At 45.5% G+C, this 25,582-nt stretch overlaps 1 protein-coding gene across 1 annotated transcript in view; it reads right to left on the reverse strand.

Moving 5' to 3' along the window:
- Positions 1-8,031: 8,031 nt before the first annotated feature.
- Positions 8,032-25,582, reverse strand: part of LOC127028982 (PDZ domain-containing protein 2-like) — a 36,724-nt gene continuing 19,173 nt past the window's right edge. The window contains 6 exon segments of the mRNA XM_050914663.1: positions 8,032-8,222; positions 9,653-9,787; positions 11,763-12,033; positions 15,871-15,972; positions 19,984-20,101; positions 20,800-24,406. Of these exon segments, the coding sequence (XP_050770620.1) occupies positions 8,056-8,222; positions 9,653-9,787; positions 11,763-12,033; positions 15,871-15,972; positions 19,984-20,101; positions 20,800-24,406 (4,400 nt within the window). The 3' untranslated portion in view covers positions 8,032-8,055.

Consider the following 25,582-nt stretch of genomic DNA (forward strand, 5'->3'; position numbering starts at 1 on the left):
GCACACTTTTTATGCATGTAAAGGTTCTGGGTACTTGGTTGTTTTTGTGACACAGACTGCTAGGTCCAGGTTTTGCAATCTTAGTTCTCTCCCATTTCTTTTTCATTAATGCAATGAGATCTGCTTGTCAGGTACTAGGGTTCATCTTTGCATCTCCTGGATGGGAACTGGTACAGACAGTACTCCAGGAAAAAATGATGCTTCCTGGAGGAGACTGTTCTCACCCATCGGCCAGGGCAACTCTGAATAGGAGCCAAGATGGGATCGCTTTGATAGGAGCTGATATGTGTTGATATGACTGTCTTTGGATATTGTGTCAGGTCTGAGATCCAGACACTTTAAAGAATATTGAAAATTATTAGAAGAGTTCAGAAAGCTCTGTGGCCTGTTTAATGTATATAAGAAAGGATAGGATTAAGAGGGAAGTTCATCTGTGCCTCAGCTTGCACTTTCTACCTTTTCTCCTCGGGGAGCCAACCTATTGGGGAGACATCTTCCCACATCTTCCCTTTCTCTGCCAGGTTAATTGCAATAGCATTGGAGGAGTTTGTAAATTATGAATCTCCTTGGGATGTTGAACTCAGCATGGTCCTATTGCTAGGAATCAGCCTGATCCTGAATGTGGTTCAGGTCTTGTTTAGGGTTAAACAACTATTTCAAAATACCACCCAGAGATCAGCTCCCGCGACAAGCACTGCAGCTACTCCAACCCCCGGAAGTGTGGCTACTCAAACCGCAATGACAGACACTGTGGCTACTCCAACCCCCACAACTGCGGCTACTCCGACCCCTGCGACAGGCACTGCGGCTGAACCAGAGAACCAACCTGTGCCGGTATCAGTCGCCTCTGTACAGAAGAAGAAATACACAAAAAAATCAGTTCGCTTAGTGAGGGATGAAGATGAACCAGGGCCATCACGAGAACAGGAGGAAGAGGCAGAACCAGAGGTAATCACCCGATCCCTATCCCTGAGTGAGCTGCGGGATATGCGAAAAGGCTTCAGCCGTCGTCCAGGCGAGCACATTCTCACCTGGCTGCTCCGCTGCTGGGACAATGGGGCTAGTAGCCTGGAATTAGAGGGTAGGGAAGCCAAGCAGCTGGGATCCCTTTCTAGGGAAGGGGGCATTGACAAGGCGATTGGAAAAGGGACACAAGCCCTCAGCCTCTGGAGGCGACTCCTGTCAGGTGTGAAGGAAAGGTACCCCTTCAAGGAAGACGTTATATGTCACCCAGGCAAGTGGACCTCCATGGAGAGAGGTATTCAGTACCTGAGGGAATTAGCCGTGCTAGAGATGATTTATTATGACCCGGACGGTGCACAATTACCCAGAGATCCAGACAAAGTCCACTGCACACGACCCATGTGGCGGAAGTTTGTACGGAGCGCGCCATCGTCGTATGCCGACCCATTGGCGGTACTGACCTGGAAAGACGAAGAGGCACTGATGGTGGATGAAATGGCTCGCCAACTCCGGCAATATGAAGGAAGTCTCTCTTCCTCCCTACGAGCCTGCATCTCGGCTGTGGAAAAACTGTCCAAAAAGTCCGAAAAACTGATGGAACTGATCAAAAAGTCCTACTCCCCACCTGTACGGACCAGTATCGCAGCTATTAGGAGTGAGCGTTCCTCTGCTCAAGAGAGAGAATACAGAAGGTACACACCACGGGGTACCCTGTGGTTTTACCTGCGTGACCACGGAGAGGACATGAGGAAGTGGGATGGAAAACCTACGTTGACCCTAGATGCACGGGTATGTGAACTGAAAGGAAAAACACCCACAAAAGGGGATTCTTCCAGGAAAGATGCCACTCCAGTTTCCAGCGGGCAGTTCCCCAGACAGAGTAGAAGAGCTTCTGACCCTCTTGAAGGGACCTCTAAGTCATTTTTACAAGAAGTGAGTAACGAACACTCTGACCAGGACTAGAGGGGCCCTGCCTCCAGCCAGGCGGAGGAAGGGGACAACCGGGTTTACTGGACTGTGTGGATCCGATGGCCTGGCACATCAGACCCACAGGAGTACAAGGCTCTAGTGGACACCGGGGCACAGTGTACTCTAATGCCATCAAGCTATAAAGGGGCAGAACCCATCTGTATTTCTGGGGTGACAGGGGGATCCCAACAGCTCACTGTATTGGAGGCTGAAGTGAGCCTAACTGGGAATGAGTGGCAGAAACACCCCATTGTGACTGGCCCAGAGGCCCCATGCATCCTTGGCATAGGTTATCTCCGGAGAGGGTATTTCAAGGACCCAACGGGGTACCGGCGGGCCTTTGGTATGGCTGCCTTGGAGACGGAGGGAATTGAACAGTTGTCCACCTTGCCCGGTCTCTCGGAGGACCCTTCGGTTGTGGGGTTGCTGAGGGTCGAAGAACAACGGGTGCCGATCGCTACCACAGCGGTGCACCGGCAGCAATATCGCACCAGCCGAGACTCCCTGATTCCCATCCATACGCTGATTCGTCGACTGGAGAGCCAAGGGGTGATCAGCAGGACTCGCTCACCCTTTAACAGCCCCATTTGGCCAGTGCGAAAGTCTAACGGAGAGCGGAGACTAACAGTAGGCTATCGTGGCCTGAATGAAGTCACGCCGCCGCTGAGTGCGGCCGTGCCAGGCATGCTGGAACTTCAATACGAACTGGAGTCAAAGGCAGCCAAGTGGTACGCCACAACTGATATCGCTAATGCATTTTTCTCAATCCCTTTGGCAGCAGAGTGCCGGCCGCAGTTTGCTTTCGCTTGGAGGGGCGTCCAGTACACCTGGAATCGACTGCCCCAGGGGTGGAAACACAGCCCCACCATTTGCCATGGCCTGATCCAAAATGCACTGGAACAGGGTGAAGCTCCAGAACACCTGCAAGACATTGATGACATCATCGTGTGGGGCAACACAGCAGAAGAAGTTTTTGAGAAAGGGGAGAAAATAATCCAAATCCTTCTGAAAGCCGGTTTTGCCATAAAACAGAGTAAGGTGAAGGGACCCGCACAGGAGATCCAGTTTTTAGGAATGAAATGGCAAGATGGACGTCGTCACATCCCAATGGATGTGATCAACAAAATAGCAGCTACGTCTCCACCGACTAGTAAACAGGAAACGCAAGCTTTCTTAGGGGTTGTGGGTTTTTGGAGAATGCACATTCCAAATTACAGTCTGATTGTAAGCCCTCTCTATCAAGTGACCCGGAAGAGGAACGATTTCAAATGGGGCCCTGAGCAACAACAAGCCTTTGAACAGATTAAACGGGAGACAGTTCATGCAGTAGCCCTTGGGCCGGTCCGGGCAGGACCAGATGAGAAAAATGTGCTCTACACCGCAGCCGGGGAGAATGGCCCTACCTGGAGTCTCTGGCAGAAAGCACCCGGGGAGACCCGAGGCCGACCCCTAGGGTTTTGGAGTCGGGGATATCGGGGATCTGAGGCCCGCTATACTCCAACTGAAAAGGAGATACTGGCAGCATATGAAGGAGTTCGAGCTGCCTCGGAAGCGGTTGGTACTGAAGCACAGCTCCTGTTAGCACCCCGACTGCCGGTGCTGGGCTGGGTGTTCAAAGGGAAGGTTCCCTTCTACACATCATGCAACTGATGCCACCTGGAGTAAGTGGGTTGCACTGATCACACAACGAAGTCGACCAGGAAACCCCAGGCGCCCGGGAATTTTGGAAGTGATCACGGACTGGCCAGAAGGCAAAGATGTTGGAATATCGCCAGAGGAGGAGGTGACGCGTGCTGAAGAGGCCCCACTGTATAATAAACTGCCAGAAAGTGAGAGGCAATATGCCCTGTTCACTGATGGGTCCTGTCGCATTGTGGGAAAGCATCGGAGGTGGAAGGCGGCTGTATGGAGTCCTATATGACAAGCAACCACCGGCTGGCTGGGAACATATCCCGTGCCCCATGCCACCGCCCGGAACGCTATCCTGGGCCTTGAGAAGCAAGTCTTATGGCGACATGGCACCCCAGAAAGGATCGAGTCAGACAAGGGGACTCATTTCCGAAACCACCTCATAGACACCTGGGCCAAAGAGCACGGCACTGAGTGGGTATATCACATCCCCTGTCATGCCTCCGGGAAAATCGAGCGATACAATGGGTTGTTAAAGACTACATTGAGAGCAATGGGGGCTGGGACCTTCAGACATTGGGACACACATCTAGCAAAGGCCCCCTGGTTAGTCAACACTAGAGGATCTGCCAATCGGGCTGGCCCCGCCCAATCAGAACTTTTACGGGCTGTAGAAGGGGATAACGTCCCTGTGGCGCACATGAAAAATATGCTAGGGAAAACAGTCTGGGTCACTCCTGCCTCAGGCAAAGGCAAACCCATTCGTGGGATCGCTTTTGCTCAAGGGCCTGGGTGCACTTGGTGGGTGATGCGGAAGGATGGGGAAGTCCGATGTGTGCCTCAAGGGGATTTGGTTTTAGGTGAGAACAGCCAATAGATTAAATGGTATGATGTTGATTGCTAAATAACCCTGCCACCGTGTGTCGTCACTGCTATAGTTGCTATATCAATGGTATTACAGGAAGAATCACCCAAATTAATGAAGGATGAACTTTGATAAAACCGAGCGAAGCGCAGTAGTGATGGAACCAGGACTGACTGCAGCATGCAACAATCCAACACCACACACCATCCTCCTGCTGCGCCCAATGTCACCCGCCCGCCGCACCACACCGAAGCCCGATCCTGCTCTGCCGACTGAGCGGACTTTGCACCATCCCTCCTGCCCAGACAGACTGTTATGACAGATGGAGCCCAAAGTCATGGACTGAATGAACTCAACAGACATTGGATAGAGATGGCCCATAGACCGCGGGAATGATATCTGTGTGTATATATTAGAAGACAGGAAAAGTGGTGGTGATTAATTGGAAATGTATTGGAAAGTGTGGGATCTGGGCATAACGTAAATGGTATAGAATAAGGGGTGGATATTTTGGTCATTTTGGTGTGACCAGGCTCTCAGAAAAGGAACATTTACTTTGCCAGGTGCATAACTGAAGGTTTACTACATCTGTTTGGTCTATCCATCCTGTTTGTAATAAAGCAGACCCATATTCCATAAATCCTGGGGCTTTTATGGGGAATGTCACCCCAATAGAGACATCAGGAAATGCTACTGTAATCATATCAACACTGGTAGCATCAGTAAAGTTGTTTCTTGTTCCTTCACAAAAAAAAAAAAGAAAAAAAAAGAAAAAGTATTTTCAGGAACAGAAACAATCAGGGTCAAATACTATTCTTTTTCTTGCTGTAAAGTTAGTAGAGAAATGTATCATTCTACCCATAGTAACTATCAGACTTAAAACATTAAACGTATCTTTTAAATTATAGCCACTACTGAATCACACACAAAAATCCCCACCTCTCTGCTGTTACTCAGCCGACACATATCTATGTGCATGTAAAAGAAAATATCCAACAGTATTCAATTACTGAAAAGTGAAAGCCTTCTAAATCACTCACAATGAACAGTACCTGCAAATAAGTGTCTGAAAATATTCAACACATATCATTTTAAGACACCTCTAATTAATTTTAATTTACAAAATGAAGACTTTACCTTTGAGCTCACACTGGTTTAGGAGTGAGGGAGCCATATGCCTCCCTGCCTTGGAACCTCCAAAATTTTAAACTGTGGACTGAAAAAAAGCACCATTTCCTAAAACACAATTGTGATTTACCACATTAAAGTAGCAAAAAGTCAGTACTGCACTTGTACGTATTGTACATATACAGGTATGTATTCACTACGCTACATTAAATTTCACATGCATTTTATGTATCTATTATACACACTATTACAATCAGATTTTGGTCATTCCTGAACAAGGCCTTGCCATTTAATTGTCATTGCCAAACGTCTTCTCCCTGGTTTTCAGCAAACATGCAGGGGTAACCTCTTTTATCCCAGCACAGGCCTGCAACCTCAGTGTGGTCCTCTGACTCAAAGTGCTGCATCCTCCTGAAACCTCTCCCACCACTGAGGCGACCGAAGGTGAGGACTGGTCCTGACAGAGCGGCTGAGCTTCAGGGTCACAAGGGACTCAACTCCACAGTCATTTCACAGCATTGAACCTGGATTAGTTTCAATAGAAATCCTGCAGGCAAAGCAGCTGTAGGACTACGTACAGCACTGCCTTTCCTGTAATCAAAAGTTGCATCTCTCCCTGGATTCACATGCTAATACATGTCACTGAAAAAGAATTAAATCTATTCATTTTTAGGCAAACATTTTCTGCTCACCTGGTCTCAGGTTGCCTTGCAGAACTGAATTTTCCTCTGCACATCACGAGTTGCAGTCTAATGAAGCTGTCACAGAAATGAACCAAACCAAGTGCTCCACTAACCTGGAAGCAATTGCTCCAAGCACTGTTAAATAAATGTAAATAAACTGAACTATAGCATGATCTTGGGGTAGGGCCAAGCAACAAGCTCAGACCTTTTTGTAACAGCTACGCAGTGTCTTGGCTCACTAGAAATGTAGGCAACACTTCAGATTTGGACCAGTTCCAGGCTGAGACCTCTTCACCCTGGGCATGCTGGTCTCCAGCCTAACGCAACAACCTGAGCACTCTGGAACAAACAACTTGTTCTCAGCTGATAAGGATGCTGGCCCATTTCCTCTTGTATCTCTTTTATGTTGTTTAGCTATCCCAGATGTAGGAAGAGAAATAACAATCTCTTGCACCCATACACTCCTCCCAACACAGCAGACTATAAATAACACTCAGCAGCATGGCCCGCTACTGATACCTCTACTGTGAGTAGAGGTGAGAAAATCCAAACTAAGCACCTGCGGCATTGCAACCCTTTCAGTTTTGCTGTATCTAACACCATGGTTTCTCCCATCTACACAAATAGTTTTCAGTTTCACCATCCAGAACCCTCAGCATCAGCCCATTCCTGACACAGCTGGGCGCACTTATATCTTGCACACACATACTCACCCACTCCCACACAAGCAAAAATAAATACTGGACAGGAGAAGACAAAAAAGAGTGATTAAAAGCCACCACAAATATGGCCAGTTCAGATTTAATCTGTTAAAATCCACATCCTTAGACTACCATTTTCCAGCTTGAGTGTTTCAAGTCAGGCAGCCTTAAACCTCTTGCAGTCAAATAAAAGCAGCCCAGCTTTCAGACGTACTTAGTGATTGATGAAGTCTGCGGGATCTGCAAGTGCTCAGCACCTGAAATTATCCCTCTTTTAAAAACATATATATTTTAAAGGTGCCTAACATTAGAAGCCTAAATTTGAAAATTCAGACCCCAATTTTTATCGCTCCCATTTTAATCACAACTAACAACTCAGTCTACACCTTGGTGGACAATCACCTATTATTTGGACACAATTTTCTTGCTCACAGATTTCTATCGCATTAATGCCGAGTGCTTTCAGATACAAGTTGCCACTAAGAGCAGATTCAATTGTGGTGGATGCTGAGTTAGTTCATAATTTTTAAGAGGATTTTTCAGCTTTGCAATAAAATGCTCATGTTTTAGGCATAAAAGCTGTGCAAAATGATCTCCTTTTGTCATGCATTTTTAGCAAAACTGCACTTAGAAGAATAAAGTGAGATTGTTCCAGACATTCTCTTATTATAACAAAAAAGTACCAGACCCTAAGTAAGTGTTCTGAAGTCATATTACAGTTGTGATATAGTACAGTCTAAATACCCATCCTTGTCAACAGGATGGCAACCAACAAGTTATACTCCTAATGTTCTGCAGATACTAAAAATATCAGGGACAGGCACAGTGTTATTTATGTCAGTCAAAATACTTTAAACCAAACCCAGTAAAGATCTTGAAGTTCCATTAAAACTGCCACATATTACAAAAATGTCTCTAGCATTTGGCTTCCTTCATCCTTGATAATTAGGTGAGATTTTATGATGCTCATCACATGCTTGCTCAGTGGTTCTCCAAGGCTCTTAGCACCTCTCTGTAGAGCATTAAGACACTTCTGTGTGACTTTAGAAACAAAGACAGCTTCTAGCCAGTTTTAAATGTTTTGTCTTAGCAAGTGTGATTAGATGTAGTGCTTCCATCATACTGAAGTTCTGTGTTTTCTGATTAGTAACTGAACAGGGCCCTCTGGCACAGATTTAATAATGTTCCAGGCATCGTAATGCATGAGGCCAAGTACTGATTTTCCACTAACAGCAAGAATTTCATCTCCACTTTCTATGTTTCCAGATTGCTCTGCAGCACCACCTAGGAGCAAAAGGGGGAAAAAGTCAGTGTAAAAAAAAAAACAAAAACCAAACCCACGAAAATTTGCTTTCCACTGTGATGATGAATAGCAAATAAACCATTCTTCCAACAGTGGCAATTTCAGTACAAGTCTTTTATGTTCAGCTCCACTCTAACAATCTACCCCATGCTGCATCTCACAGAAAATGTTAACCAAGATAAATCCTTGTTCTCAGAAAAAACGTCTGTTTTTGAAGGAAGCAGCATGAGTGCATGAAAGATGCTGTACGTTACCTCTGTAGCTGTAAGAAAACCTGGTTGATAAAGTAAACATACAGGTCGTATGTGGCATGGATGTATTTTCTCAAACAGAATTTTAACATGGTAATAAGTAGATAATGCAGTAGATGATTGTAAAACCCGGATAACAGGGATGAACAAACCAAACATGGGTGGCAAACTTAGGACAAGCACACCAGACACAGAAACAGCTCCTAGAGAGGGGCACACCCTTCACTGCTGATGAAAGTATGTTTTCTGTAATGATAATTTAACTGACATTAGCCATCATGGGGAGGGGAAAAGGACTGTATCTAAGGATATAAATTAATGAGCTTAAAAATTAAACATGCCCTTTACCCTCAGAATCACTTTCTAAAGAGGAGAAAACAAACACACACAGAGAAATTGATAAGCAATTCAGGAAATATCAGTTTGATTTTTTTTCCTTGATGAGAAATATACCACTGAAAAGTAATCCTGTAAAAATGCTAAGCACCTGCAGCTTCATTGAGAGTTTCATCTTCCTTTAGAAAGTGCTATATTTTTTACTAAACTGAATCCCAGACTAAGACATATTAAAATCACACCATAGTTCTGGGATTGGTTTCCTTTCTATACACGGTTCATATAAGTTTAACTACCTGCTGACAAACAAAGCATCCAAGAGTGGCAGTTTTTGAATATGAACATCACATATTCTTGGTGAAAGCTAATACTGATATCTAACAAAAAATTAACAAAGACAGAAAAAAACCCATAAAATTAATAATTGAGTATAATGCAGGATGGTGCTTTGAAACCACACTGATTATCTGCACTGTGCTTCTCTCAGAAAAGAGAATCGGATAAGGCATGAACTTCTCAAACTGTTATATATGATATTGCTGATATAATTTAAGGTCTAGAATAGTGGACAAGCCCAGGAAGGAACTGCATCATATTTAGTAAATCAGATTGCTCCACAAACATTTACTAGCAGATGCAATCCCTAGCCATTCCCAGGAGTGTTTCTTTTTTTAATGACCACTTTGGCTAATAAGTGGTAATAAATGAGGGACACAAAAAACACCCTTGCTTCAAAAAACATTGAGTCCAAGAATTAAAATGTCTGTACAATGCACAAAAGGAAAACTGGGATAATATCCACTGCATTTGCATGCTTGTAGTACCTTTAAATATTCTTTTTACAAGCAAGGGCCTGTCTCCAGCAATGGAAGCTTTTCCATCATCAAGACTGAATCCCAAGCCAGCAGAGGTTTTCAATAATTCAACACAGATGACATCATTCATATCCAGGTTTGGATCTGTGACAGAATATACACAGCATCTTGTTATGCAGTTAACAGTAAATGGCAAGTTGTGTTTGGTTGGTTTTGGTTTTGCTGCAGTGACAAAGCAATTCAGAGTTCAGTTCATATTCAAACTAGAACATGTTGTCACCCAGTTTCTCAGAAGTGAATGTGTATTATTGCAGCTGTGAAGGGGAGACAGTACAAAATGCATTTACGCACAGAGACATTTTCATTTTGCATGTTCAACAAAAACCTGCCAAGGCATTTTTGTTGGCAAAATTAAAGCTTAGCAAACTTAGCAAAGACTCTATCTAAACATCAACAAAGTAACTGAAAAATTACAAAATTAGTGAGTGGAGAGCATCTCTTTCTTTCATTTGTTCCCACTTGCTTATTCAATGAGACACATCTTTTTAAATAACAGTAATGAATGAAATGTTACATTAAACAAACATGTTCCATCCTCTTAAGGAAGAGTTTGTAATCACTCACTAGTGTGAATAATTGTTTCTGGTCTCATATCTATGGAAATAACCATAATTACCTGTAGGTGCATGCTGCCTCCTATGTATCAAATGTTCTTAGAATGCAATATTGCTGTAGCTGACAAAAAATATGATTTTGCTTAGGAGGAAGTAAATCTACAATTTTGGAAAACAGGACCCTCTTTGCTCTGCATGAATGTAAAAATTATGCAGTCCTCATTATCACAAATTACTGCTACTGTTATCTCAAACAACTTCAAATGTTATCTAAAACATTTGAAGATGAGCTTTGCCTTGCAAGATGGAGACACATTCTTAATAACCCAATACTATGTTGTTTATGAGATAATGTTGCTCCCTAGTGCCTGCAGCCAGCAGATATTCTGCATTTGCCAACATGCAGGACACAGGGAGTTCAGGGTAGAAAGGGATTCTGAAGTAATTACATATATTACATCCATGGGAGCAATTGCAGAAAGGCCAATCCATTCATTTACAGAGTGCTTCCTATTTCTTTTAAGCTGTATTACAAAGCTGTACTATAAAACCCAGTGAAAGCATAAGACAATGAAAATTGCTACAGAAAAAAACCACCCAGAAATGACTATGGCCAACGGGTTAAAAATTGTAAGTGGCAGCTCCATGTCCTGGTTTTGAGGTGCTCTGAGCTGAGTGCCTGGTATTGCCCAGGAAGGCAGGGGAAGCCGAATTACCAAATCTCTCAGCAATAAGCTGTAACCACTGCCTACTCCCTCCCAGGAACACTGCAGCAGTGCAGGACTGAAGCAGGTCACCCTCCTGCTCCCTAAGCAGTGGCATACAGTCAGACAAGTACTAAAGGGTTTTGTGTCTTAATTCTACAAAAAAATTTGAGAGATCTGTTTGTAACACCCCGAGTGCAGCCTTCACACTGAAATGCTGCCTTGTTCCCAAACAGGAACTTACCATTCCACTGATACATTTCCACTTAAACCATTTATCCCTAGTTTCCTATAGGATGGCTGACTTGAATTTGACTTAGCTCCATTTACTGTAATATCAAAAGAATTTTTTCTATGTTTTTAGTAGAAACAGTATGAAATCTGCTATTACAAAGACCAAGTTCAGTCCCTATGAATAACAAACCACAGGGCTTGGGGTTTTCTTTGAGTTTGGTGGGGTCTTTTTTCTGTTTTGGTTGGTCGTTTTCTTGCACTGACTACTATTATTACTTTAAAGGAGTTTATCCTGGATTGGAAGAATATGTGGAATCACTAACTTTAGCAGAAATTGGATTAGGCCCTAAATGTCCTTCTAAGTTTCTGCCTAGTTATGATATTTTAAAAAAAAACCCAAACTGCGTTTAGGCTCCAAAGAGAACAAATAAAATTTAAAGGTAATTTCATTTGCTCCCTTCAATCACATAAGGCACAGATGCTTTTAATCTAAAACACATGGACATTTTTCCCTTCAGTCTGCTCCGCAAGGGAATCCTTCCAACTGTTCTTGGACAAAGATCATACCTGTTCCTATTTCCATGGAAACATCCTTTCCAGACCCCACACATTTTCTGCCAGTAGCTGATATCTCAAGTCTGGAGAAAGTGTTTGCTTTGTCTTTTTCCTTCTGGATGACAATGACTGCGTATTTGTATAGTCTTGCCTGATGGAGAACATTCAGGACATCCCCATGGACCAAGCTCGCAAGAGACTTGCCATTGATTGACAGAACAAGATCTCCTTGATGAATAGTCCCTTCTTGAGATGCCACTCCCTTTGAAAACACTCTGTGGACCTACAAGAAAGACTGCAACTTAGGGATGCTTTAGCTTCATGACCACACATAATGCTCTGCGGGCCAAGGTGAACATGAAGTCCCTACCAAAGTTTGCAATCAGTGCTCACTGCCTGGATATCAAGCATGCAACATTTGCTCCAACAAACACCCTCAAATACTAAGCCCTAAGTGACTGGACAAGAACTGCAGTTAGGGATGGGGGTGAGAAAGCAGAGGAAAAGATGCTATTATTGCATGGTCATTTCTAAAGCCAAAGACAATCAAAACCAGCTAGAGAATGTAGTATCACAAATCACTTATGCTTTCACTGAACTCCTCAAAGGTCTTCAGTTAACATACTTCAAATGACACAAAGGTTAACTTCACTTCCATGCTACAGCAAAGTCACCAAGAACAACATTGTGGTGTGCGATATTTGCTCCCCAAATTCCCACTGACTGGGATATGCATCCTGTGCTGTTTTAAAACACACACTTCTAAGCAGTGCACAGCATATGTGCACAGAAAGGCTCTGACTGCAACTGTACAAGTATTTAATTGTCCATCTCAATTTGACTGATCAAATACCATGTGAATAGATGCAAAAGGATGATTTAGTGGCTTGAAATGCATCTTTTCTAGAGAAAAAAAACCACTCTATTCAGAGTGGATTAAACTTTGAGTAAACTCCAGCGAGTGTAGCTGAGATTTATATCGGTGCCATTTACAGAAAGGAACTGACCAAAAGAGTCAAGACCCGATATTTAAAGACTTGCCTATCAGGCACTGTAATTTTAGCAGCCAGAATATGGTTTCCCATGAACACAGTTCTAGGTCCACTGGACAAAGGTTCAAGGCAACAAATCTGTGGACACAGTTCTGCATGGTATTTTCTCTAGGAATTTTTCCTAATACCCAGACCAACAGCGAGGAATCAGAAGCCTTTTGGCTCCTGTTCCCTCTCATTGCAGGGCCATGCTGAGATGGGCACCTGCCACAACCCTACAGGTCCAAGACGATAAATTTCCAGCCAGTCTAAGCAGGCATTCAAAGCTGGAATAACAGCTTCAATGACAGATGTAGACACCCAAATGCAAGAGGTAATTGGAATACAGGGATCATGTCCAAAACATCTGCTGCCTTCCCTCACATGCCCAACTCCTCAGTACCTTGAAGCTCACTAGGCATTTCTATTTCTGCACCCAAGTGTGGGCAGAACAGCCCATCTAAGCAGCTCAGCACCAAATGCCAACCCTAAATCCAGCTAGGACCCAGAAACCCAGTAGGTCAAGGACATTAAAATGTTCCCCAAGAGGCCCACCTGAGGAGCATGCTTTACACACACTGAACAAAGAGGACCTGGAAAGAGCAAGAGCTGATGCTCTTTTGGTCTCATGGCTAATAGCATTCAGGAGAAAGACTTCATTAGCTACTCAGCTTGAGAGCACTCAAGATCATATTTTTAGGTAGTGTGCCAGTCTTCAGGTGAGGAGCTCTCTGGGGTGGGACACTCTTGAGCCTTCCCCTTGCTCACAGCTGACACTGCGAGTGTTTGGGCCAGAGACAGGGAACACAACCTTTGTAGCGAGAGAAGTGGAATCTGGCCCCTAGACTGTGACCGTGTGTGTTGGGTTTGTGTAGCGGGGGAGGGGCTACAGGGGTGGCTCCTGTGAGAAGCTGCTAGAAGCTTCCCCGGCTCCAACTCAGACCCGCCTCTGGCCAAGGCCGAGCCAATCAGCAACGGGGAGAAGCTTCTAGAAGCTTCCCTGGCTCCAACTCAGGCCCACCTCTGGCCAAAGCCGAGCCAATCAGCAACGGGGAGAAGCTGCTAGAAGCTTCCCTGGCTCCAACTCAGGCCCACCTCTGGCCAAGGCTGAGCCAATCAGCAACGGGGAGAAGCTTCTAGAAGCTTCCCTGGCTCCAACTCAGACCCACCTCTGGCCAAGGCCGGGCCAATCAGCAATGGGGAGAAGCTGCTAGAAGCTTCCCTGGCTCCAAGTCAGACCCGCCCCTGGCCAAGGCCGAGCCAATCAGCGATGGTGGTAGCGCCTCTGGGATAGCGTATTTAAGAAGGGGAAAAGACTGCTAAAAGGGTAGAAGAGCTGCAGTAAAGAGAGGAGTGGGATGGGATGGGATGGGATGGGATGGGATGGGATGGGATGGGATGGGATGGGAAGGGAAGGGAAGGGAAACAACCCTGCAGACCCTGAGGTCAGTGAGGAAGGAGAGGGAGGAGGTGCGCCGGAGCAGAGATTCCCCTGCAGCCCATGGTGAGAGGGCAGGCTGTCCCCTGCAGCCCATGGAGGGTTAATGGTGGAGCAGAGATTCCCCTGCAGCCCATGAAGGGTTAATGGTGGAGCAGAGATTCCCCTGCAGCCCATGAAGGGTTAATGGTGGAGCAAAGATTCCCCTGCAGCCTGTGGAAGCCCCCATGCCAGAGCAGGTGGCTGGGCCCGGAGAAGGCTGTGACTCTGTGGTGGAGCCCACACTGGAGCAGTTTGTGGAGGACTGCAGCCCGTGGGAAGGACTCACGTTGGAGAAGCTCATGGAGGGCTGACCCCTGTGAGAGGGACCCCACGCTGGAGCAGGGGAAGAGTGTGAGGAGTCCTCCCCCTGAGGAGGAAGGAGTGGCAGAGACAATGTGTGATGAACTGACCGCAACCCCCATTCCCCATCCCCCTGCGCTGCTCGAGCGGAGGAGGTAGAGAAATCAGGAGTGAAGTTGAGCCCGGGAAGAAGGGAGGGGTGGGGGGAAGGTGTGTTTTTAAGATATGGTTCTATTTCCCATCATCCTACTCCGATTTGATTGGTAACAAATTAAATATTGATTTATTTTTTCCCCAAATCGAGTCTGTTTTTTGCCTGTGACCACAATTGGTGAGTGATCCCTCCCTGGCCTTGTCTCAACCCAGGAGCCTTTTTTTGTATTTTCTCCTCCCCATCCCGCCAGGGGGGAGGAGTGAGCAAGTGGCTGCGTGGGCCTAAACCACGACACCGTGTTCTAACAACTCAATGACTGCTTAATGTAAAATACATTTACTTATACTGGTCTTGTCTAAGACCAAAAACCAGAACATCCCTGCAAGGGCCACTGCAGGCCCCAAAGACTGAGGAAATACCCTTCTTCTAATCTCAGCATTTAATGGATCTCTCTCAGAGCAGAATTTAAATGCATGTCTTGTGTAAAACTGTCACACGGGACACCAGTTGTCTTGGATTTTTCTCACTGATCTGTTTTTGAACAGTATTTCAATTGCTTGGTATCTCTTTTTACACACCGACATCACTTAATGGAACACAATATCTTTGGTTCAGAATACTGTATAAGGCTTTTTTTTTTTAATAAAAAACCAACCCTCATTTACTGACAACCAACAGGTCTTAACACCAAAACAAATTTGTGAAGTGAAATCCAGAATGTTTGCTGAGGTCTGAAACAGTCCCTCAGGATTTGCAAAAAACCTTCAAAAACTTGAAGAGTTTTTGCTGCACAGAGTTCACTTTCAAAGGCTGCAAATGAAAATCTCCCCTAAAAGGCTGCATGTACTGCAACTGCATGCATAATTTTATTCACATGGATTTAGACCTAGCTGATCCCATCCAGTAACAGACTTTTAAAGATTGAAAACATAATTGGCATCCATCTCCAATAAAAATTACACTTCCCAGACACCCTTTGATTTCAGTGGCAGATGGTATGCAGTTGCCTCTAAGAGACACTGTTTTATGACTGTGAATGACTTGCAGTGAGTCTTGATAAACAAGCACTTGATCTAATCACCAGCCTGCTTAAAAGTGAGCTTTGCAAAAAAAAAAAAAAAAAAAAAAAAAAAAAGACTTGCAGCCATCACTTACTGTGACTGATTTCTGTTCCAGATCTATTCCTCCAGCAACACTAAATCCCAGGCCAGCTCCTCCTTCTTTGCACAAGACTACAAAGCATGCATCTTCTTTGCTCTAGCAGAAAAATGGGGGTGGAAGAGAAGGGGAAGGAGGAGAAAAACAAAACCAAAGATCAAGACCAAGTTCCCGCAAAAATGACAAATTCCCAGTACCCTCAGATTATGGCAGGTGAAAAAACACAACTCAAGGAATTAAAACTGAGACGTAAAATGCATTTCTGTTCATGCTACAGATGAGTAGCAGCTGTATAGGAGAACTCAGGTGACAGCAAAGATTTCTTCAGTCAGTCCAAGGCTAGAAAGCAAAGTCAAAATTAGGATAGTTGAAGGATATTAAACCTTGGGCAGCCTAATTTTCACAGGCTGTAATCAACTTTGCGTTGCTGGACATTTTGCAGTCAAAACTGAATACTTCCCATACACCTTTCTGGACCAAGCACTGTACTTTCCAGGGAATTGCTAACACTTTTTTTATCCCATTTCTCCTTCCTCTTGAAAGGCAGTTACAAAGATGTAATGGAGGGCAGTTACATCAACCTCTTCTCAGAAGTGCTGGACAATCTTGCAAGGGGCAGTGACTACAAATTGAAGCTTGGGAAGGTTAGATGGGACAGCAGGAAAAACTGTTTCACTTGGGAGATGAAAGTAATGAGCCTGTTAGTAATCCAAATGGGACTAAGCTGTGTTGTTGTGGAAATGGGAGCATTCAGCACAGGAAAGGGACTGGCACAGGCCTGCACCAGGGCTGAACTTGGCTCCAGAACAGAATGAAGGTGTAAAGCCGATTTCTTTGAAGTGATGTGCTGCTGCCAAAATACAGAATTTGCCATGAGAGAGAAGCAGTCCTGTCCAGCAAGCTTGGTGCCGTCTTCTGAACGGTTCTTAGGACAAACCACAGTTACAGAGACCGCATTTTGTGGTGTAAGGGGGACTATAAGCAGGCATCTGGTGGAGCAAGGGGATAGTAACCATCTGTGGGGCAGAGCATCAGAAGCAGGGAGTAGAAAGCAGGTCTCAGCTTTTCCCCAGGATCCCATCCAACATCAGTCATTTCCAGAAACTGCCAACACTAAAATTAATGGCACATCATTAGAAACCAACCTCTTAATCTATTTAGCATTAAATAACATATTTAGTTCACTAAACTCAACGTTTTAACTCAGCGTTTGCCTTTTAATTTCATTTCAAAAGGCACAGGGAACCACAGATTATTATCACTGTTTGGTGAAACAGTCAAATTCTTGGCCTCTCTATGTGTGTTTTTGCCAAATAGTGGCCCTAGAAGATTTTTTGCATTCGAGGCATCCCTGCAAAGCACAGAGCCAATATCAGAAACTGATGCCACTCTGCTCCACATCACTGATCCATCAGTGGTCAAGGAGAGAGGAGCAGTCAGGGTTGAACATCTTAGGCCACAGTCTTTTGTAGCTGTCAAGACCCTTCTCACCTGTACTCAAGCGAGAACAGCTTTATGTTAGGCTAGAAATAATAAAGTCAGTTAAATATCTAGGCTAGCCACCTTCAAAGTACAGTGAGGGTAACAGAAACATACTTGTATCTTTGACCGTTAGGTACTAAAGCAACCCTTTTTGTTTAAGAGGTCAGGTTCTTTCCAACCCTTGCTACCACAACTTAATTTTCTTACACTGGGGAAGAAAAAAAAAAAAAAAACAGAGGCTCAGATGTTAGAGGGTTGTGCGAGGACCACACGTCCTGGGCCAGTCAGCAACACAGTCTGAACCCTGGCTTCCCATTGCTGAGGTCGTGCGTTTCCTCCCTTCCCAGCTCTCAATGCTCTCCTCAGCCAGCACATGTACTATGGAGCACAGACACCTGGCTATGGATGCTTATTGCTTTACTTGGCCACACAGTGGACACACAAGGCCTCCAGTGATGACGACTATCTGCTGGGCTTTGAGAAATGTCACTACAATAACTGCATAACATGTCTTTGAGGCAGGTTAATACAAATTAACTCCTTGCAGTGCATAGGCAAGTTATTATCTCAAAATTTCTAAGGAACTTGCCTAGAAGAAATGAGAAACACAACATGAAAGAGCTCAAATCTTTAACCTCTCTTCAGCCTGTTAGCTGAAGATCATTGGTCATAGAGATTTAAACAATAAAATGCCTGTATATTTATTTTTTATATTAGTAACACTTAAATTCAGCACTGTTCAGAGCAAAAGATGATGACAAATTCTTCCCGGGGAAGCTCTCAATCCAAATCAGGCAGTCCATCTCATTTTTCAGCAATTGCATAACTATGAAGAACTGTCCTATTGTACATTTAAATCCAGCATTTGACTAGCATAAAATTTTCCATCCTACGTGCCATACTGGGCTTAAATATGGATAAGAAACTATGCAGACAAGGAGTGGATTCCAAAAAGCATTGAGTTATTTATAAATATTTGAGTTCTCAGACTTTGAAAAGTGGCATAAATAACTAATCTCTCCAAGACCTCATGCAAAATACTTTAAAGAACACTTAATTACTTTCAGCCAAAAGTACAATCCAATCCTAATTTTTTCAGTAAACCTACCAAACCCTCTTGGCTCATGAAGCTTGGGACTTGCAAGCTTTAGCTATGCTGTCCCTGGAAGGAGGTAAAGTTGGGTATTTTGGGGAGGTCCTGTTCCCCCCAGCCCATTCTACATTTGAAATAGCAACCTTTGTGAATAAGACTCAGGAATGCTCTAAATGCAGCTCAGTCAGCAGTTATGCAGACCAGATGGCAGTTTCCCCTCCAGTGCTGTCATTATTTTACCAACTTCTGTTCTGATTTAAAAAGGGTGTGGACTTATCCCAAAAACACAAACACTGCAAACAGGGAAGTAATGTTCTGGCAATCATTTCACTTTGGTGGCCTTCTTTAAACACCTAAATAATTAAGCAGGTGTGGTGGGTTGACCCTGGCTGGCTGCCAGGTGCCCACCAAAGCCGCTCCCTCACTCCCCTCCTCAGCTGGACAGGGGAGAGAAAATATAACGAAAGGCTCGTGGGTCGAGATAAGGGCAGTTTAATAAAGCAAAAGTCGTGCGTGAAAGCAAAGGAAACCAAAAGATTTTATTCTCTGCTTCCCATCAGCAGGCAATGTCCGGCCACTTCCCGGGAAGCAGGGCTTCAGTACGTGTAGCGGTTACTCCAGAAGACAAACATAAATAACGAATGCCCCCCTTCCTCCTCCTCCCCCTAGCTTTTATTGCTGAGCAGACGTCATATGGTATGGAATACCCCTTTGGTCAGTTTGGGTCAGCTGTCCTGGCTCTGTCCCCTCCCAAGATCTTGCCCACCCCCAGCCTGCTGGTGGGGGGGGGAATGTTGGAGAGAGAGCCTTGATGCTGTGGGAGCACTGCTCAGCAGTAGCCAAAACCCTGGTGTGTTATCCACACCGTTCTAGCTGCCGATACAGAGCACAGCACTATGAGGGCTGCTGTGGGGAAAGTTAACTCCATCTCAGCCAGACCCAATACAGCAGGTTATCTTAATGCAATAACCAGTTTCCACAGAAGAGAGCAAAAAGGGCACAGGAGTCTTTTACAAACCCTCCAGCAGCTGCTTTCTGGCATTGCAAGCCACCAGTTCAGCATTAAACAAGATAAATTCAATTTCTGTGATCTCAGCTTCTAGCAAAAGGCGAGTGCTTCCAGGCACAGAGAGGAGCAGAGCTTCCCCTGCATGGTGGAGAAAGTGGATCTGACCCAGATGGTTGGTGGAAAGTTAAGTTCTGATGTGTAATTATTGGCAAACCCAGGAGTTTCTCGGCTGTAAAAATGACTGAAATGGAGACATACTTCTCCACTTAAAATAGGTCTATTTATTGTGGCTCAAAACTGCTTTTGCACTGGACAAACAATACCCTTTCTTATACAAAAGCCACTCAAATATATTATGGGTTTATAGCAGGCATTCAAAAACCAGCAGAAGTAAAACTACCATCAACTGTAACCTACCGCAGGACTACTGGAGGAGCTCTGAAATTGTCTGGAAGAGAATTTATCCACCATTAAGAAAACCCTTAAAAATACCACCAATAATTTAGTTTTATTTTCTGGGTTTTACTTTTGCTTGTGCTTTGACTTCTTGAAGCATAGCAGCAACGTCACATTTTGGTACTACTGCTGACAAAACAGATTGCAATTTTTGCTGGTCCAGGCTTGAGACAAGCAGCTGATCCAAGCTAAAATGAATAGAAAAATATAAAAGACAGCTTTATCTTTCTAGACTGTGTAGAGATACATTTCAGGTATACAGTATAATTTGTACTAGGGTAAGCGATGAAGGGCCAGCTCATTAACAAGAAGAAATTTTGAAAACAGATAAGAAACGGCATATGCTGGGAGAATGGGAAGGGGCAGAGAAGACAATTTAAGAATAACTCTGAAAATCAGTCCCTGTTCTATTCCCCTCCTCCTTTCCCAATGATTTTAGCAACAGACATTAACAAAACCAAGGAGACAACTACTTCTGAGGACTGCTTCTGGCAGGACAACAAGCTCGTTTGTCACTGCAGGCTGCACTGGCAGCCAGCACTGCACAGCCTCCCATCCGGTGCAGACAGGAGGCAGCAGCTGCTGTGCCATAACATGGCCAAAACCCAACTGAAAACAGCTAGAGGGGACACAGAAAAAGAGCCTGGTCCTGGCAGGATAAAGTGTTTCATCCCGTACTGAAGCGTGGCCACCACCAGACAGTGGCGCAGCAGTTCTGAGAGATCAAAAGAGCACGAAGAACAGCACCCCAAATCACGAGGGGAATGGGGGCCAGGGCCAAAGCTGAAATGCGCTTTGGCGCAGGCCTGGGGCAATGGGGAAGCTTCACCTCAGGAGAGGCTTGTGGGGATGAAAATGAAACAGTGGTAGCAAAGCCAACACCAACCTGACAGACCAGCTGTTTTCTGAGCGCTCCCCATCTGGAGAGCCACCATGGGGCACATCATTGTCTGAAGTGGACCCTGGTGTCCCTGAGCCACTGTCCTTAGGGCTGCCAGCATCCATCCCCATCCCACCCACCTCAGTGGGGCTGCAGCGAGCCAGGGGGGCTACATCACTCTGGGAGGGCAAGCCAAGGGCTCTCCAGGGTGTGATTTCCAGCTCCGTTTTGAAACACGCGGGCTGCAGCGGCCCTGAGAAGCTGTCTCTGCACAGCTTGTCCAGGTTGGGCATGCTGAGGACCCTCAGCTCCCGCAGCCTGGAGCGGAACAGTGGCGGCCACCCCAAGCCCCAGCTGCAGCGTGCCTGCGAGGATGAGGGAGGAAAGGCAGATGGGTCTGCCCCAGCACCATCCTCCTCGCTCCTCTGGGGCTTTCCTTCCCCCTTGCCACCCTCTGCCACATGCGTTAGCTCCGTGCTGGCAGGCGACTTGGCCACGTCGTCAGCTGGGCTTGGGCTGCTGCCATAGGAGCTCAAGCTGTGCTGCAAGGCCCGCAGCGTCTCGGCAGGGCTGGCTGCGGCAGCCATCCCACCACACGACCTCCTGGTGAGGGGGGACCTCGCAGCCGAATGTATATCAATGGCCTTCACGATGGGCCAGTCAAAATTTGCCAGGTTTTCAAAGGATTTGATCCTTTGTTTGACGGAGAAGAACAAGGTAGGTTCATGCGACCAGTTCAGCTCGTAGTAGTAGTAATTCCTCCTGAAGCTCCTCAGCTTATCGGCAGCGGGGCAGCTGATGTCACTGGCTGAGGGGGATGTGTCATGCACCCTCTGGCTGCTTTTGGAGGCATACGCCTGCTCCTTCCTGCTCTGGCCATTTGGCAGGTTGAGATGGACCATCTTTAACATCCCCGTTGCTGCCTGGGAGTATTTCTCCTCTGCAGCATGGCCCTGTGGGCCTTGCACGGGATGAACCTCTGCAACATGGCAGTCCTCCCTCAAGTGACCTGATAACTGGGCTGGCATCGAGTAACTCCTCGTCACAGGTTTCGACAAGCCATAGAGATTTTTGTCTCTGGCGGTACCCACTTTCGAGAAATACTGCGTGGTCCCCATCTCCTCAGTCAGCTGAGGCACTTCTGCGTTCGCCTCTTCTGTTTTCTCCAGCAATGGCAACTGCAAAAACAATGCTGGTGAGGAAGAGGAAGAGGAGGAGGAGGAGGAAGAGGAGGAGGAGGAAAGCTTCACCTCAATGAAAGTGCGCTGAATCTCCTGCCCTTCCGGCTGCTCCTGCTGAATTGCAGGGGTTCTCAACGAAGAGGAGCCTCCAACAGATGGTCCTACGTTTTGCAGATCTAATTGCCTAAGGTCATCTGCACTATAGATGCTCTTGATCACGTTCAGGCCTGCTCCAGGGTTCTCAGTCCTCCCTTTCACATATTCAACTATTTGTATCCCCTGAGGAGATGAAGTGACTTTGGACTGACTGTCTCTGGCTCTGAAACCATCTACCTTAACACCCTTACCCTGACACACTGCAGGCTACATGGAAACTTGCTTTTCTTTTGGCTTTCCCCATGTCTGCTGCAGGTCCGTTAGCTCCCCACAACCACCACATTTAATTTCACCACTCGTCGGGCTGCCGGTGCCATTCATGAGAGGCAGAAGTGAATCTTCAGAAATGACCAGAGATGGTTTATTTTCTAGCTCTGACTTCAGAGTCCTTGAGGCTGCTGAAATGCTCTTGCCAGGATCTGTGTTTGTAGGTGAGTTACAGGACAATGGTGTTTTCTTCCCCAGGAGGTTGGGGGACAGCTGCGGGGAAACAGAAGTCCTTTTCTGATCAGCCCCACTGACTTTGGTAGGATTAATGCCAGAAGAATCTGAATTTGCCTTTGCTTTGCTTTTGATGGTGAAGCCTTTTAGCTTTGGTCCTGCTTTGGCCTTCTGGTTATTTAAAAGAGTTTCCATTATACATTTTTGTGCCATTCCCTTAGACTCCTGACAGGATTTTTTCTATGAAGATGGGCTGTGCGGTACTGCAGCTCCTTTGCAGCGATTTGTGCCTGAGCTTTGGACTTTTCCATTTGAAGTCCTTCCTGAAGTCACAGAGTTAATTTTCTCATTTTTCCCTGGCAAGTCATGAGTTGTATTAGCCTTTGGATCTTTAGATCTAGTGGGAAAGGGAGACCTGAGTGATATTGCTCTTGGTGACAATGCATTCACATGATTGCTGTCTATTTTAGACAAGTTGGACAAACTGTTGGTTTCTTTCTTCACTAAGCAATAACTAACAGCATGATTACATTCATCAACCACCATTTCGCTTTCAGATTTGGATCTCTCTTCATCATGATATCCTTCTTTCTCAAGCAAGTTGTTCTCCAAGCCATTGACATTTCTAGCAGAGCAAAAGCTTATCTTTTTGCAGTGCAGAAACCCTTCCTCTTCTATGGATTCACAGCATTTCATATGTCCATTACTGTTCCCCAAATCCATCTGTTCTTCTGTACTTAAGGCACCATTGTTACGGAAAGAGTAAACTTCGGGGATACTGACTGAATTCTTTAGGATGTCTTTTTCTGGCAGGAAAACTGAGGAAGGAGAACACAAGGATGCAGAGGACACATCTGAACACTGTGAGAGACATGGAGTGGGACCACCATGATCTTCCAAGCCTAGTTTGTTGATGCTCGTCTCCAGTGACCCACACATTGCACAGCCCTCAGTTTGCAAAACTTTGCTGCCATAAGGGTGCAGTGGGGACAGAGAGGATGAGCTTGTCACAGATGTGAGATGCTGCTCATGTGCGGGCTTTTGTGGCTCATTGTTCATGCAACAGATCTCAATTTGCTCCTCATCTGACTCCATTACAGTACAGACTGCAGGGGCATTAGCAGCATCACACAGCCCAAGCAACACATCACTAGCACTACCAAAGGTTTCCGTGACAGACTCTGCGTCCGAGTGAGAATCCTCTGCAGCCCCATACATAGACTTTGGAAACGGGTCACTTCTCTTACCTTCCAGAGAGTTTGCTGCAGGCAACTAATCCTCACTTAAACTGCTAAAATTCCTAGAATAGTTATTTAAAGAGTTTTTATTCACAGTAAAAAGTTTGCCTGTGTTAATGGAGTCCAACACAGACAGCCCCAAAACCCCCTGTGCATTCGCTGCACAATTCATAGTTTTTTCCAGCAGCTCCTCCTTCACTGGCTGTGGCTCAGAACCGGGACAGCCTTTGTCAGTCCCACAGCAGCACATCGTGGTGTACTCATCTTGGAGGAGGCTTTCTGCTCGCGATGGAGTGCACGAAGCCCTGCTCTCTGGAGCACCCATTTGGCTGAGCAAGTCATCAATATCAGTGACAGGGATGGCAGCACTGTCCTCGGCACGGCTGCTTTTCGTGGTACCTCTTTGCACATCTTTGCTCGTGGCATCAGGTGGCAGTGTTGTTCTCTCCACTGCACAGCCACCACCAGCATTTTGCAAACCTGCTCCTTGTTTCCCAGCACTTGGTTCTTCCTCAGTTGCCAGGATGCTCTTGACATCGGCCTGATTTTGACTGTCTACCCCTGGCGACAGGATGAGGTTTGTAAATCTGCTGACAGCTGCATCATGATAAAAATAAAATAATAAAAAAAAGCAAAATCCTGTCAGATATGGGAAGTGATACACAAAACACCAGGTTTTATTACAAAAATAGACACCCACGTATTCAGACGTTTTCCTTTTGCTCTGCACTCTTCCTCTTCTGTAATGATGTTTACAACTCAAATTAATCATAACCCCGTGTATTTGAGTAGCACACAGGAGGGAGCAATCCACTCATCCAGGGTGAGTAGTCATGATCTGTTTAATTGTCATCTTTGAAATTTCAGCAGTCAAGCAACCAACTACCAAAGTGTCAGTGTGCAGTAAGTCAGGCTGAGCAGTACTGTTTCTCATTGTTTGATCAAAGATGTCTCCAGTAGACTGCAGAGAGTACGCAAAGCCCTGGCATAGCAAAAGTGAACAGATAACACAGTGACGAGCTGTGCATAAATAACTTGACTCTGATCCTCTCAGCACTTCTGCAGGTGTTTAATGTGACATGCATGGGTGATGTTATACACGCATTAAGCATATGGGCTTTACAGGATTTCCGGCACAGACCTTTCCTCACTTACAATACATGTTTAACCCACTCTTGGGCAACACACTGAGCTCCCTGTCACTGCTGCACTCCAACACATTCCAGCTCACCCATTTCTCCAGCTCTTCAATTTTCAGCACTTCACCCTAAGCATCTGCTTGCACCTTTCTACACTGCTTCTGGGATGCTCATCCCCACTCAAGCTGCTTTCCAGAGGCCAGTTACTACCAGATGAGGCCCAGAAAGTGCATGGAGAAGGAGAGGTGTATCACAGAGTCAGCATCCTTTCCTGCTTATTCAAACATGCCAGCATATCTCTCTAATCCTTGCAGAAACCTGCAGGATTATCCACGCCACTTAACTTGGGTACCCATGTTAAGAAGTGCAGGTTCCTCCTGGAGTCAACAAAGGGGAAGACATCTCAGAAGAGCAATTTGAAGCAGCCAGGTTAGGATTTGAAGTACTGCCCTGCTTCAGCGTGCTGGATCACACACTGAAGACACCCTCTTCTCTGCCAGTGGGGCAGGGTGAGGAAAAGGGGAAAGCAGAAGAGTTGCCTGATAAAGGAGTGCCAATGTACCCCTACCCCAATGCTATTATTCTGCAAAAGCCACAACAATCTAAGGAAACAAGAACATGACTCTCTGCCAAG

The sequence above is a fragment of the Gymnogyps californianus genome, unplaced genomic scaffold, assembly GCF_018139145.2.
Source record: "Gymnogyps californianus isolate 813 unplaced genomic scaffold, ASM1813914v2 HiC_scaffold_54, whole genome shotgun sequence".
In the NCBI taxonomy this organism is placed as follows: domain Eukaryota; kingdom Metazoa; phylum Chordata; class Aves; order Accipitriformes; family Cathartidae; genus Gymnogyps; species Gymnogyps californianus.